Raw genomic sequence first — 15,062 nt, 5'->3', positions numbered from 1 at the left:
CAAAATGGACAAATGAATATACCAACGTGCTCTACACAACCTCAGGATCACAACCATATTTTTAAAATAATTTTTGGACCCCGCACACACCCCCACGCGCCAGCACAGGCACGGACCTACGCGCCTCCCACGCGCGGCCACGTGCCAGGCACACTGACGGTGTCAACAGACGCCGTCAGGAATATTCCGTTAAACTGACGGAATATTCCGTTAAAACTAACCGGATCCGTTAACGGCGTTAGGAATATTCCGTCAGAATTGACGGAATATTCCGTCGCCTTCTTCCTTCGATCGCCGGCGACGTCGCCGGCGCCGGAAACTGGGAAAACCTGCAACTTAGGTTTTCTCGCTCATTTTTCATCCTTTTTTCGTGATTCTTGGACCAAATGAAAGCCCTAGACTAGAAGAACAAGTCCCAACAAGATTTAAGGGCTAAAACTAAGAGATTATACCTGTGCAATTTCTCCAAAACCGGCCAACTTAGAACAGGACGATCCCGACATCCAATTTTGTCCAACGAAGCACTCCGAGGCTCCTTGGGACCTCACCAACACACCTACGAGCTCAGAAATCCCAAAAACTCAATGTATAATTTTTGCATGAACAGTACTCAAAACGGACATCGCGATATCGACGTGAAAACGTCGAAGTTCTTACCTGAAAATGGTATATTCGTGCTCCCCTCGACCTCACGATCACAATTGCACCCTTGGTTTCCTCGATCCGTTAGTGTTTAGGGTGGTTGTGGGTTTGTCCGTACGTATCAAGGTAACGGGGAGGGAGAGAGAGATGAGAGACAGAGACAGAAGAAGGGCAGGGAGAGAGAGACAGTGAGTGTGCCTGTGGGTGTGTGGCCCAACATATGCCATAACACACAAAACAACCAATAACGTCAAAGAAACGAACTAGGGGTAAAAATGTCCTTCCACAAGTGCGTTTTAATAATCCCGGGACGGGATGTCACATTAAAAGGGTGCACAACAACATTTTTTTATTATGGTGGACAAAAAGGTATTATGGGCAATATTTGGCGTCATTCGAGCAGGTGGCAGATCATTTGTTCAATGGCTATGTGAATGGGATAGTTGATGCGGTTAGAGGAGTGAGTACATAATTATGGGTGAGCCATGCCATTTTGGGCTGGGACTGAGATGTTCAACATTAGAGCATGGGCCAGGCTATGTAGTTCCAATTGCTTGAGTTGAAGAAAGGTTGATGAGTTAATGGTGTTACCGTACAATCATCCCATCATTCCAAAGTGATAATGGTGTTATTGTATGCCATATTGTCATATTACCACGTTTGTTGAAGAATTTAGGAGCATATATTCCATCCAATTTGCACATATGTGAGTAATCTCTCATACATTTTTTACTATTTTTTCTTTAAAACAACAACGAAGATAAAATGGGAAAACATATACTATTTATAAATAAAAAAAATCTGAAAATATGACATGTAATTTCATTTCTAAATACATATTGACAACACTTAATGTCCTTAAATCAAAATGGTTTAGATTCTTAAGTTTTCAGTCAAAGTTATAGGCTAGCTAGGGATGAACTCCTAATATATGAAGCAAAGCAAAATATGGACAACATGTACATTTGTAAACATAGCGTCTACGTGTGAAATCAAAGCCATGCTTGCCATCCATTTGCTTGCACTTGATGCTTTAGATTTTCATGGTTAATCTGCAAGCAATGATGATAAAATAAAAAGTCTAACTATAATGCACAATCCCAACTATAAAGATTGTAAGCAACTTAACCTAAAAACCTTTAAGTTTGACAATTTTCTCATGGCAATATTTTTACTCCAGTTACTTGTAGAATACTGAAAGATAAATATATTTGTCAAGTTTGAGGTAACAAACTGTAACCATATTTACAAAATTAAATAATAAGAAATATTACCTTAATCTTGTACTTCAACCTTTGTACTTTGAGACGGGTGTGATGCTTGTAAAACTGACAAAAAATGCAATTTTATTTATATTTGAAAATTGAATGCAATTTGAATTTATAGTATACTTTCATATGAAAATAAGAGAAGACTTACCATATTTAGAAAAGTTATTTGGCCACTGTTAATCTTTTTCCTGCACCCATAAATTGTTTTATTTTATTTTATTTTTTTATAATTTGAGATAATTAATTTGTAGAATGATATAGAGAATGCCAATAAAAATAAACAGGTAAGAAATGGTGTTGTACCTAATTTGTTGGACTTTATTCCAAATACGTATGATTTGAGGAGTTGTTGAAGGTTTTAATTCTTCTACAGCCTTTTTCATGCGCCGCCTATATATTGAAGGTATATATAATGTTAGATTTCTTGTAACAAATTTAGTATATAATTTAGGATACATACTGCTCATGCTTCTTCTTTTTCCACTCTTCAAGAATCAGTTGGCTTAGATCAGTAGTTTTTACTCCGACAGATATCTCCCAACCAGGTGTAAAAATAGAGACACGTCTGTTTGGGATCTTATCAATAGGTAGTTCCTTCTTCATTTTTTTGTGGGTATTCTTGTAAATATCCTGAGAATGAAAACAAATAATTTTTAAAATTACCGTAGCACACGTATAGCACATTAAGATAATCAAAATTGAAACTCATAATCTGACCGAAATTTAAAAAAACGCACAATGAAGATTTAAGTTAAAAGAACCCATATGAAGCTAAACTTGGGAATTCATACAATTACATATTATGCTTACATGAAAATGTGTAAAATGAGTACAACCATGCAGGAAAAAGAAGTGAAAAAAAGAAGCTTACACCTAGATTAATTTTCTTTTTACGCCTGGGGAGAGGGAGTGGGAGAAGAATGGCAAAGCAAAAAAGCGAAAAAATTGAAATAAAGAAGAATGATGACTCGGGCGTTGCTTAATACCCGTTTTATCCCATGTTGGAGTGTGAGAGTCTGTAAAACCAAGCAACAACTGTTGATAGCAGTTGTATAGCTGAGGGGAAAATTAACATTTGAATTTGGATATGGGAAAATGAGTAGAAACGGAAAAAATGGGATTATACGAACTGGGAAGTTAGTGCTTCTAGTGGGCGAGCTTCATGGTTTTTTGAAAACCCACGGCAACCTCTACCCTTTTCTTTCTCCCACGTTGGTTTCGTTTTTTTATTTATTTATTTTTTTAATCTATATATCATTTTATAAGATATTAGTATCTCCTCCTAAAATGGATAGAAATTTGTTGGAGACATCCTAATCCGTCTAAATTAGTTGGACCATATGCATATGTTAGTATAATGTATTAGATACTTTTTTAATATAGATATTAATATTTTCTCCTAAAATGGAGGAGAAGTTATTCCGTTCTTGTTGTTTTATTTGTTTTTTCCCCCAATATAACAAATTTGAATTTTTCTATTTAATATCACTCTCCTAAAATAGAAAGCAGTTATTCACCATGTGACCTTTTTTTAACTTTATTTTTAAATATTTATCTCCTAAACTGATGTTCTCGACTTTATTTTTTAATTTGTTTTTGTTGCCTTTATCATTTATCTCTCTCTCCTCTCCATAACTGCTATCTTTTAGAGGATAATTATCATGATTTTTTATCTCCTCCTAAAATGGATAGAAATTAGTTGAAACATCCTAATCCGTCTAAATTAGTCGGACCATATGCAGATATTAGTATAATTTATTAGATTTTTTTAATATAGATATTAATATTTTCTCTTAAAATGGAGGAGAAGTTATTCCGTTCTTGTTTTGTTTTGTTTTTTTTTCCAATATAACAAATTTTAATTTTTCTGTTTAATATCTCTCTCCTAAAATGGAGAGCAGTTATTCACCATGTGGCCTTTTTTTCACTTTATTTTTTAATATTTCTCTCCTAAAATGGTGTTCTCCACTTTATTTTTTAATTGATTTGTTTTTATTAAAGTGTTGATTTTTGTTTTTAATTAAAATGTTGTATTTTAGGGTCTTAAAAGAAAATGAGGAACTGGACGCACTTTTTTCTTTGTTTTACTGTCTAAACCGCAAACTGCTAAATTTTAGAGGATAATTATAATGCTTTTTTTTATTTTTTTATTTTCTGAAATTTATTCTTTTCCAATACAATTTTTTTTGTTCGGTTATGGTTTTTTTTACCAATTTGTCCTAGCTTTTTGAACTTTTAAAGGTTTGATTGTGAAGAAAACAAAGGGGCTTTCTTGGCATTTCTGAATGCTTCACCAAACTGATCTTCTACCTTTATATATATAGATAAATTAATGGACCTAAGGGAAAATATAACAGCCAAAGGTGAAAGAAAAGGGATATAACAAACGTAAGGAATACAGACTTTTTTTTAGTTTTTAATTTCTTAAACTCCAAAACCAAAACTAGTTTTTAGTTCAGCATTTTAGTTTCAGGTTTGCAGTCATATAAATAACAGCGGAGCAGCTGACAAAAAGATCGCGTGGCCTAATGGATAAGGCGCTCGCCTCCGGAGCGGGAGATTGTGGGTTCGAGTCCCACCGTGATCGCCTTGCTTTTTTTATGCCTTGCAATTTTTTTTTTTATTTCTTCCAACTTTTTTGGGCTTTTTCGGACATTTAATTGGTCAAGCAACTAATTTCATTAAAAATAAAACATACTAATACAAAGTGGAGGCAAGTCCGAAGATAGTCGACAACACTAAAGTAAAAGTACAACCTATTACAAACGTAACTTAAAAATAAAATATACTAATACAAAGTGGAGGCAAGTCCGAAGACAGTCTACAACACTAAAGTAAAAGTGCAACCTGTTACAAAAATAAAATAAAGAAACAAGCCCTAAAAGTGAGCCCATAACAATGCCAAAGTCGAAAACCCTAGATTTGAAAAGGGTTTAGGGTTTAGGAAATTGAGACAAAGAATTGCCAACAATTGAGAGAAAGCTTAAGGAAATTGAAACCATAAGAAAAATGAGACAAACTTAGAGCCAATTGCTAGAAATCAAGGGCCAAAGAAAAAAAAAGGAAGAAGATGGGGGTTAGGGTAGAAAGAGATGGAATTGCCACCGATCCCACCCAAGAGGAAGGGTCGTGGGTGCTGATGGTAAGGTTGTGTTTGGGGTTCTTGACTTTGGGAGAGAGAGGGATAATTGAGAATTTGCTAATTGCTCAAAGAGTTTTAAAAATGCAAAAACATAATAAAAATAGACAAGGGACATAAGATTTGACATTCGGAAATAGGAATCGGAAAGTGGAGAAATATGGCGATTTGGATGCTACTTTTCCTACAACAAAAAAAATAAGATTAATATTAGTACATGATAACTTTCATTGCCACAATTAAATAAATAAATAAACAAAATAACATAAAATACTTTACTTTTAGAGTGTAGAAATTGCTCTTCGTTGTTACTTCACAAGAATAACATGGTAGATTGAGGTGTGTAAGTTCATTGTCCTTAAAAGTAGATTATTGTCCTTAAAAGTAGATTTCATCCCTCAGAGACAATGTCTCCAAGAAATCACAACCTTTGATCCTTGTAACCGTACACTCGCAATACATGTATGTTTTATCTTCCATGTAATACCTAGATCTATGAGCAGCTCAACTATTTTCTTTGATAAAGAGGAAGTGAAGAATATAATAGTAATCGGAAGAAAGACGAATCAAGGGAGGGGGATAAGAGATCAATAATGATCTAGACATAAGAGATTGACAAATATATAAAATAAATTGGGTTGGATATAGCCGTTGGAGAATAAATGAAATTTACAACAATTAAATTTGAACATTATGACCTCAAATGAATATTGTGTTAACACTCTCATAATAGTTGCTTGTAAACAAAGGAAACGACTAAAACTGTATTCTAAGGACTCGTTTGTAAGTGCTTTTAAAATGATTGAAAACGTTTCTAGTGAAATTAATTTTGGGTTCGAAAAGAACTTTAAGTGCTTTTCGAAAGAAGCACTTTAAGTGTTTTTTTCGTATCCACTTGAATTTTATTAAGGATTGGCTTCAAAAACATTTCCATAAAAAGTTGTTTCAGCCATTTTAAACTCCAAACAAGCCTAATTCCTTATGGAATAAAGAATTAGTTATTGATTTCCAATTCCATGTTAACCGAAAAAACTAAATGGCAAAACTAAAATTAGTCGTATTTTGAAATACCTAACAAATTGCCAACAATCTCCCATTGAAATTGATACTAGGAAGAATCTTAGCAAAATATATAATCTTGTACACTAACCATTTATATATCTACCCCATAACACTCAAGATAAACTCTAAGTCGTACTAACACTAGTAGAAAAGACAGCTTGCGCGATGAAACAAATTTCGTCGCCTAAGTGGCACTTGCACGACGAAAAAATATATTTGTTGCACAAAAATGGCTAGATAGGAAAAAATAAATAAAATTTATGTGATGAAAATATTCATCACGTAAGAATACTTCGCACAACGAACACTTGTGGTCTTCAAGCAAGAAAAAGAAGGAAAAAAAATTTTGCCGCCAAGTGTTTGCGTGACGAAAATTTCCACATATTCGTCGCATAAAGTGTTACGGGTTCTATAAAAACAGAACTTCAGAACCCTAGTTTTCAAAGGTTTTGTTTCAAAGGCAATATGGCCAATTCAGGAGAAAGCTCTCGCGAAAGGAAATGTGTATTGCGAATAGAGAGGTATCGTCGTAAGCAAGTGCCTTACTTTGAAGACAAAAGTAGGCTGATGCATACGCCGAACTTAGGTTTGATATTGGGGGTTTGGTGCAGAGCCAATGTTCTGCCGAGCTTAAGTCTTAGAAAAAGGTGCCTGAGGAGTTGAAGAAGTCCATGGTGGGGGAGTTATTGGGAATTTATATTAAATAATGTATAATTATTTTTGTTAAAAAGCAGTATTTTTTAAATTACTAATTTATTGTTATTGGCATTAATATAGGTTCATTGGGATGTTGATGAAACCGATGAAAAGCAGCGGAAGTATCTAGATGAGCTTTTCAAGTTGAATTTCTGACAGTGGAAGTTCGATGCGCTGTGAGATGCGGAGTGAGGTGTTGATGCCCTTGAGGAGGAGGATTGAACTTTATTTGTTTTTTGTTTTTGTTTTTTTATGAAATAAGATTTTTAGGACATTATACTTGACTTTAATTAATAAATTTATGTTATATGGATGACTATTAATATTAATTTACATTTGTTATAATATGTATTTGGGATAATAAATTAATTTTATTAATTATTTTGGTAATGTTTGATTAGGTTTGAGTTTTTTTATTTAGATTAAAATAAAAATTTACATTAGTTAAAAAGAAAACGGAATTTTTTTTTTTTTAGATATGCATGTTGTGCGACCAAAATAGTATTCGTTGCGCAACTTGTTTACATTAATAAATTATAAAGCAAACGAAAAAAAAAAATGTAGACTTGCATGATGAATACATGCCTTAGTCGCACAAATATACTTTGAGCGACGAACATCATATTCGTCGCGCATTCTTCGCGCAAAATCAGTCATCCAAAGGTAATATTTATAATGGTTTCAGCTGCAGAGGCAAAAAACTGCAGTAAAACGATAGATTCAGCCTCTGCACCTCCTCCCTTCGTTTTTCTTCAATCCGGCATCCGTCACTTCCATTTTCTCTCAATTTTATCATATAATATTCCCTCCATCTTCTTGTCTAGGTTGATCGAGCTATCTCGGTGTGTTTGGCAAGCTTTTTTTTATGTTACGGTAAAAGTATTAATGTAAATTCATACTAACGCCATGAAATTCCTTGTCTATAGGGATATTGTGTGAGATTAGTGATTGGTGGAGAACAATCTAGAAGGTATTTTCTTCGTTTTATTTTTAAATAATATAAAATTACTTAAATTATGTTGTTATGTTTATATTATGTTGTGAAATTATTTTTATATTATGTTGTTAAATTTGTACGTGACGTACAAATATGTGTTGTGATGTACGGAGTTAATTGTAATTAACTTCGTACTTGTTTTTTTTTTTTTTTTTTAATTTTATAGTAAAACTTAGTTTCCCATTCAAGGATTAGTTGGATTTCGCGCATGGGTGCAAAAGTATGACCGTGGTCCAATTGATTCTTGAATGTCCCATTATTTGGAGAGTTTGGGAATGCATAGTTATGGCGTGTAGTTTATGGTTGAAGGATTAGGTTTCGGTTGTGGAGATTTTGGTGTCATCTTTGTACATTCTTCGGGTGGCACATAGGTATTTCATATCTACGTTGTCCGTTTGAAGAACTATACCGAGATGCTGCCAAAATTCCTCCACATCGAAATCTAATCTGATGTAGCAATAAATTACATGACATAACTTTGCACTCCCAAATGGGATAGAGCATTTAACGGATGCATAAGGTGGCAATATCATTTGTATGAAGTTGTTGTGATTGTTGTACTGTTATTGTGGTTGCAGGAATTATGGACAGAACGTGGATACAGAACTCGAATAGATGAGCAGACGAATACTTGTACGTACACACAACCCGGGTACAACTAGAATCCGGTGTCTTTGTAAGAGGTGTAATAACACGTTAAGGGACACAATTGAAAATGTTCGATTTCATTTAGTAAGGATGTAATGGTTGAGACCTATAATACTTGGAACCATTATGGGGAACAATTAGACAATACTTCGTCTTCAAATGCCACAAGAGTGGGCAATGTTGAACCTAATGTGGATCCTAATGAACAAGTCATGGATATTATAAATGATGTTTTTCCATTTGCATCGACAAACACCAACTAGGAAGGGAAAGATGACGTGCCTACACTAATGGATAGTGCAGAGTTCGAACAATATGAAAAACCAGTAAAAAATGCCAACCAAAATTTATACCCAGGGTGTGAGACATTTTCTGTTCTTATGGCCATTGTGGAACTAATGCATGGAAAAATAAAGTATTGTATGTCGAACTAGTGTTTCGATTACTTTTTGGGGGTTTTTAAGAGAATGTTTCCAAAGGAAAATTGTTTGCCGAAAGACCATTGACATGCACAAAAGGTGTTGAATGGTTTGGGATTGGGTTATGAAAAAATTCACGCTTGCAAAAACAATTGTATTTTATTCTAGAAAGAGAATAAAGCATTTGATAAATGCCCTGTATGTAATGAGTTAAGGTTCAAAATGACATCTCAGAATAGAACGACTTAGATCGCACAAAAAGTCATGCATTATCTGCCTTTGAAACTTAGGTTGCAGTGATTGTATATGTCAACACATATTGTCATCGACATGAGATGGCATGAGGAAAAATGGGTAGACGACAATGTGATGAGGCATCTTGTAGATGGGGAGGCATAGAAAGAGTTCAATTGAAAGTTCCCCGAGATTGATGCTGATCCCCGAAATGTTAGATTGGGACTTGTCACTAATAGATTCAATTCGTTTGGGGTTCTAAACCAACACGACAACTCTTGGCCAATTTTTGTATTTCCATATAATTTGCCACCTTGGAAATGCATGAAAAAAGAATACATGATGATGAGTCTTTTGATAACTGAGGATCCTGGTAGGTCAATTGATGTTTACTTAAGGCCGTTGGTTGATGAGCTGAAGATTTATGGGCAAACAGTGTGCGCATGTATGATAAGTGTACTGGGAAGATGTTCACTTTGCAGGTAGCAGTTATGTGGACTGTGAACGATTTTCCTGCATATGCAATGGTTTCTGGGTAGAGCACTAGCAGTTATATGGCATGCCCTATATGTAAGGATGATGTAACATCTGGTTGGCACATTGGAAAAGTTTGTTACCTTGGTCATCGGAGATGGTTGCCATGGGACCATGAGTGGCGGGAAAAGGATAAAGAGTTCGACGGGAAAACAGAGCATCGCCTCAGACCTAGAGAATGGTCCGGTGGTCAAATTTTGGAACAACTTAGCCGTTTGGATTTTGCTCTGTTTGGGAAAACAGTGAATAGGACCAGATCTTCTACACATATGAACTGCACACACAAGTCTATGTTTTTTGAGCTCCCATATTGTTCGAAACTAAAATTGAGACACAACCTCGACGTTATGCATGTTTAGAAAAATGTATTCGACACATTGGTGGGCACCATTCTAGATATTGAGGGTAAGACAAAGGACATGATCAAAACTTGTCTTGATTTGGAACGAATGGAAATACAGAGGGATTTATGGATGAATAGGGACAGTGATAAAGCCAAAAGGGATATTGCGTTTTTTTTCCATGAAACTGAATGACAAAAAAGAGTTTTTAAAGTTTTTATCGTTTGTAAAGTTTCCTAACGGGTATGCTTCTAATATAGCACATTGCGTGAATGTTGATAGAGGTAAATTTGCTGGACTAAAGAGCCATGATTGCCATGTGGTTATGCAACGCCTACTTCTTGTGGGTATTCGACACCTATTGCCGGAAGATGTAGTAAAGCCAATCATATTGTTGTCCAAATTTTTTTCCCAGCTAACGGCAAGAACGTTGCAAAAGATGAACGTTAATCAGTTGTGCCATGACATTGTCCAGGTCTTATGCAAGTTTGAGATGACATTTCCTCCAGCTTTCTTCACAAGTATAATCCACGTGATGGTTCACTTGCCGAAAGAGGTATTGTTTGCTGGTCCTGTCAAATATCGCTAGATGTATCCAATAGAAAGGTATATAATCCTTATCATTTGTTTATTCATCATTAACCGACGCTTACTAATTTGACTCACCTCATTTTATTTTGGTAGGCCTCTCAGGGAGTTGAAAAGAAATGTACGAAACAAGGCGAAGCCCAAATGATCAATTATAGAGGCTTGGGTTCAATATGAGTCACTTACATTTTGTGGAATGTATTTAAAAGATATGGAGATGACTTTCAATTATCCTCAGCACAATAATGACAGGGGTGTGAGAAAGGAGAAGCCTTCTATTTTTGCCCAATGTGCACGACCCTTTGGAGATCCTGCACGAGGCAAGTCGTTTTCAAAAAATGACATGGAGGTAGTGCATTGGTTCGTACTGAACAATTGTGACGAGACAATGGCATACCTAAATGAGCATGAAGAGATGACAAAGCGAGAACATCCATCACATTTGTATGCCAAGAAACACAATGAATTGTTTCCACAACGGTTTCTCGAATATGTAAGATATAAGTGTTTTGTATTTGACATATATATTGTAGTATTTAATTCAAACTAACATGTGTATGTTTTTGTATAATGTTAGGTGAATAAATTGAAAGCATCGAATTCCCCCATTTACAGTGAAGAGTTATATAACTTGGCGTTTGGACCGATTCACGCTGAATTGTTCTCGGGTTGCCATGTTAAAGGCATCAAGTTTTTGGGGGCTGCATGAGATGACAAGTTGTGTATGCAAAATAGCGGTGTCCATGTCCCAGGTGGAGGCGAAAGTACGGACATTGATTTCTATGGCAAACTAACAAGTGTTGTGCAATTGCTTTACAAAGACCAATACCAAGTGATCATGTTTAAGTGTCGATGGTTTGATACAAGCCCAAATAGGCAGAGAAGTGTTAAAATCGACCATGCCTTACTATCTATGAACACTTACAGAACTTGGTACGATGATGACCTTTACATTTTGGCAAACATGGCAAAATAGTTTGTGTATCTAGATGATCCTAAAGTTGGAAGAGGTTGGAAAGTTGTTCAAAAGATGGATAAGAAGATTGTGTATGCTATACCAGAACAAGACCCTACTAACGACGATGTTGACAAAGTTGCTGACCAACGTTTAGAATCTTCAATAGAAAATGATGTGGAAACATTTCGAGATACAAATCTTATCAAGAACCGTTTCAGATACAAGGAGTGGCTTCAATTGAAATACCGATTTAGTCAATTACAATTGACCTCGATAATCTTCCACGATACGATGTTGCAATGGGCCCGAACAACAACGGTGATGTACCTATCGAGGAGGAGGAATGGGAGACTGAAAATGATGATAACGATGATAATGAAAGTTATTATAGTTCGAATGATGAATAATGCAACTTATTTGTGACTTGCTTTGTAAAACATATTAAATGATATTTTTTGTAGTTTATTTATCTTATGTTATAAATAAATTGTTTTTATTTGAATAAATTTAAAATCAATAAAAATTTGACACAGGAAGATTAAATTTTCAGCACATTGCGCGACGAACGTGAATTTATTCGTCACACAAATGTTCTTTGTGCGACAAATACATTCATGTTCGTCACACAATGAGTTGAAAATTTAACTTTCTGGGCCGGCATGAAAATAATTTCATGAAAATTTGAATGTTTTGCGCGATGAATATATTCTATTCGTCGCGCAAGATCCTCGGGATTTAACTGAAATCGTGAACACTTTCCCCTCAACTCTTCCTCTTTGTAAACTCTCTCCCTTCGGCAGCCCTCTCTCTCACTAAATCTCTGTCAACCTCCCTCTCGGCCTCTCACCCTCTCGCCCACTCACACTCTCTCTTCCTCCTCCAACAACCCTCTCTCTCTGAGGTAATTTTAGGATTATTTCATGCTTTGATAATTGCTTTATAATTAGGGTTCTAATATGCTTTGATTTTTATAATTAATTGCTTTCTGGTTGCTCGAAATCGAATGCTCTGAATTAGGGTTCGAATCTGCTTTGATTTTTATAATTGATTTTTATACACATAATATGTCGAGTGCAAATTAGGGTAGTAATACAAATTCATTGCTTGTTAGTTGTTTGCAAATTATTGGATACCTTCTGCAAGTCCCGTAGAATTTACATTTTATTCATTTAAAAACTTGTAATTCTTTGTTTGTTTTTCATTTTGTAATACTTGATCATATATGGATGAAAGAGGAAACGCTGGAGGATGTTGAATTCGAGAATGCGTGTGAAAAAAGTCGATTGCTTTTACTTGTCTAGTTATTTGTTTGTTTGGAATTAAGGCACCTTCGTATGCATGGAGTCAAATAAATATTGGAAGAAATATGTCCACTGGTCCGTTACTTTGATAGCAAAGTGAATTAGACTGTATAATGTGTATTTGCTTGGTAGTACTCTGTGGTGCAATGACTATTGAAATGAATAGTTAAAACAAAGAGTAGACATGTAAAAATGATAGAGTCCATTGCACTCCATAATTGTATCCATTCCCAATTAAAGAACATAGCTGTATCCATTCCCAATTTTTTCCTCATCCAAGTCAACTCAAAAAGTCACATTGATAGGTGCAAACATGTAAAAATGATAGAGTCCATTGCACTCCATAATTGATATATGCAATTAAAGAGCTTAACGATGGTAGATGAAATAGAGAAGCTAAATTCTCAGACTTTCGGTGATTAATCCTCTGTTAGCTGGAGGGATCCTGAATTCAAGTTGTTGTGGGCTATAGGCGGGTTAAGCTGGTGCATATACTCGAGGCAGTAGGCCATGCCCATTGTGATTCTCAGTCGCACTCTCCAGTCCAAGTGCTCAGCTTCTTTTACTGCAGTTTTCACTAGCATTAGATATCTCATGCATAATTAGCACAAACACATACATTTGAGAGAATGTAGCTATATACTCACTGTGCAAATGCTCGAAAAGTGTACCATTCGGAGTGTATTCAAAAACCATTATTCTGGTGAAAGGTTCCTCTTCCTCACACTACCCGATAAGGCTGACAAAGTTCTTGTGGCTCAGTTTCGATAATTTTTTGATCTGAAACCATAACCATTGGAACATTAGGCCCTGCCAAAACAGATTAAGCAAGCATAAATCAATGTTCAACTTTAATTGCAAATGGTAGATGAAATAGTTATGTATTTTCAATGATAAAGAGCTTAACAGACGTTGAGTATATATGTGATTTCAATCATGTGTTTTTTCCTCTTTGGGTATTTATGTGATTTCAATTATGTGCATGCTTCTGCTATTTTATTTCAATTGGAATTGCAAATTGAGAGGTATGTTGTGTTTTGATTGAATCGTAATAATTTGTCAAGATTGAGTTTATCTTAGAACATATATTTGTCTAGAAACCAGTAACCATATGTGTTTTATGAATGAGGAAAGCACATAGAATATAGGTCTATTTTGTTTGTTCAGTATGAATGAAAGAATGATATCTCGTTTTGTATATATTGTGACAAATATGAAATAAAATAAATTTGGTAAGCTTTTCTGGTGAGGTTTGAGAAAGCCATCATGTTGCTTTTAGTTAATTTCTTTTGTTTACTGCTTCACACTTGTTGGGGTATGCATTTAGTTTCCACCAAGCTGCTACCAGTGTTTCCCCTTCATCAAATCCACCAAGCTGATGAGTATGCTAGCTAACCAATTTGTGGCTTAATCGACACATAAATGATTGTTAATCTAGACACACATTCTTTTGTACTTATAAACTGCTATTCGCATGCATATTACCGCATAAGTCTTATTAATTGTTATTGTGGTGTATTTGATCAAATTTCAATTACTGCTAAACATTTTCTGACAGTACTTGTCCGCACACCATTGTATTCACTTGAACGCACTGCACAATTTAGTTCCTCCTATTTTTTTGTCCATACAGTTTCATTGAATGTTTCCATTTTGTTCTAACAATTTCCATTGTTTCTCTTGAATTCTTACTGGTTGTGATTATTTATAGTATCTTCAGCAATTGCAGCCTTCAACATAGTTTGATTATTACTTTGGTGACATGAAAAGTATGCCTTTATATGCTATGCGCTATTGGTAGTTTTGGTAGAGCTAATGGCAGGAAAGAACTTTAACTGTCTTGTTCCAAGGGGTGTCTGTTTAAATTTATTCATCAACGGAATTTCTCTTTTCCCCTTGGGTTTCTTTTGGTTGCATTTTCAGATAGATGATTGGGAATTATGCGTCTATACGTGGGAAGAAGGGAAAATATTAACTAGGGGAACTATAAAGAGACCAACCAACTAGGAAAGAATCTAAGCTTCATAGTGAGTGGCACCAGTTGGCAAGACAAACCAAAAGTGGGAGACACAGATTGAATTGACTAGGAATAGAATAGTTATGCAGCAATATCACTTTTCCTCAATACCCTATGTCTGCACTTCTATATGCATTGAATTTTTTTTTCTTCTAATTGTGCAGATGTTTTAGAAGTCGTAAGGCCGTGACGACTGCACCTCGTTTGATTCCCCT

At 35.2% G+C, this 15,062-nt stretch overlaps 1 protein-coding gene and 1 non-coding gene across 2 annotated transcripts; one reads left to right on the top strand and one right to left on the bottom strand.

The window, feature by feature from the left end:
* Positions 1-1,456: 1,456 nt before the first annotated feature.
* Positions 1,457-2,516, bottom strand: LOC148695112 (uncharacterized). Its single transcript, XM_088698422.1, has 6 exons — positions 2,374-2,516; positions 2,217-2,303; positions 2,062-2,101; positions 1,917-1,970; positions 1,780-1,836; positions 1,457-1,694 (listed from the first exon to the last, which is right to left on the bottom strand). Exons 1-6 carry the CDS (start codon positions 2,514-2,516, stop codon positions 1,635-1,637), a joined length of 441 nt encoding a protein of 146 aa, XP_088554548.1. The 3' UTR covers positions 1,457-1,634.
* Positions 2,517-4,427: 1,911 nt separating this feature from the next.
* Positions 4,428-4,500, top strand: TRNAR-CCG (transfer RNA arginine (anticodon CCG)). Its single transcript has one exon. It is a non-coding gene; the product is annotated as a tRNA-Arg (tRNA).
* Positions 4,501-15,062: the final 10,562 nt, after the last annotated feature.

This window comes from Pyrus communis, chromosome 8 (assembly GCF_041283825.1).
Source record: "Pyrus communis isolate YQ-2024b chromosome 8, ASM4128382v1, whole genome shotgun sequence".
In the NCBI taxonomy this organism is placed as follows: domain Eukaryota; kingdom Viridiplantae; phylum Streptophyta; class Magnoliopsida; order Rosales; family Rosaceae; genus Pyrus; species Pyrus communis.
Note: the sequence above shows the minus strand (reverse complement) of the source record. Positions and strands in the feature narration are given on the sequence as shown.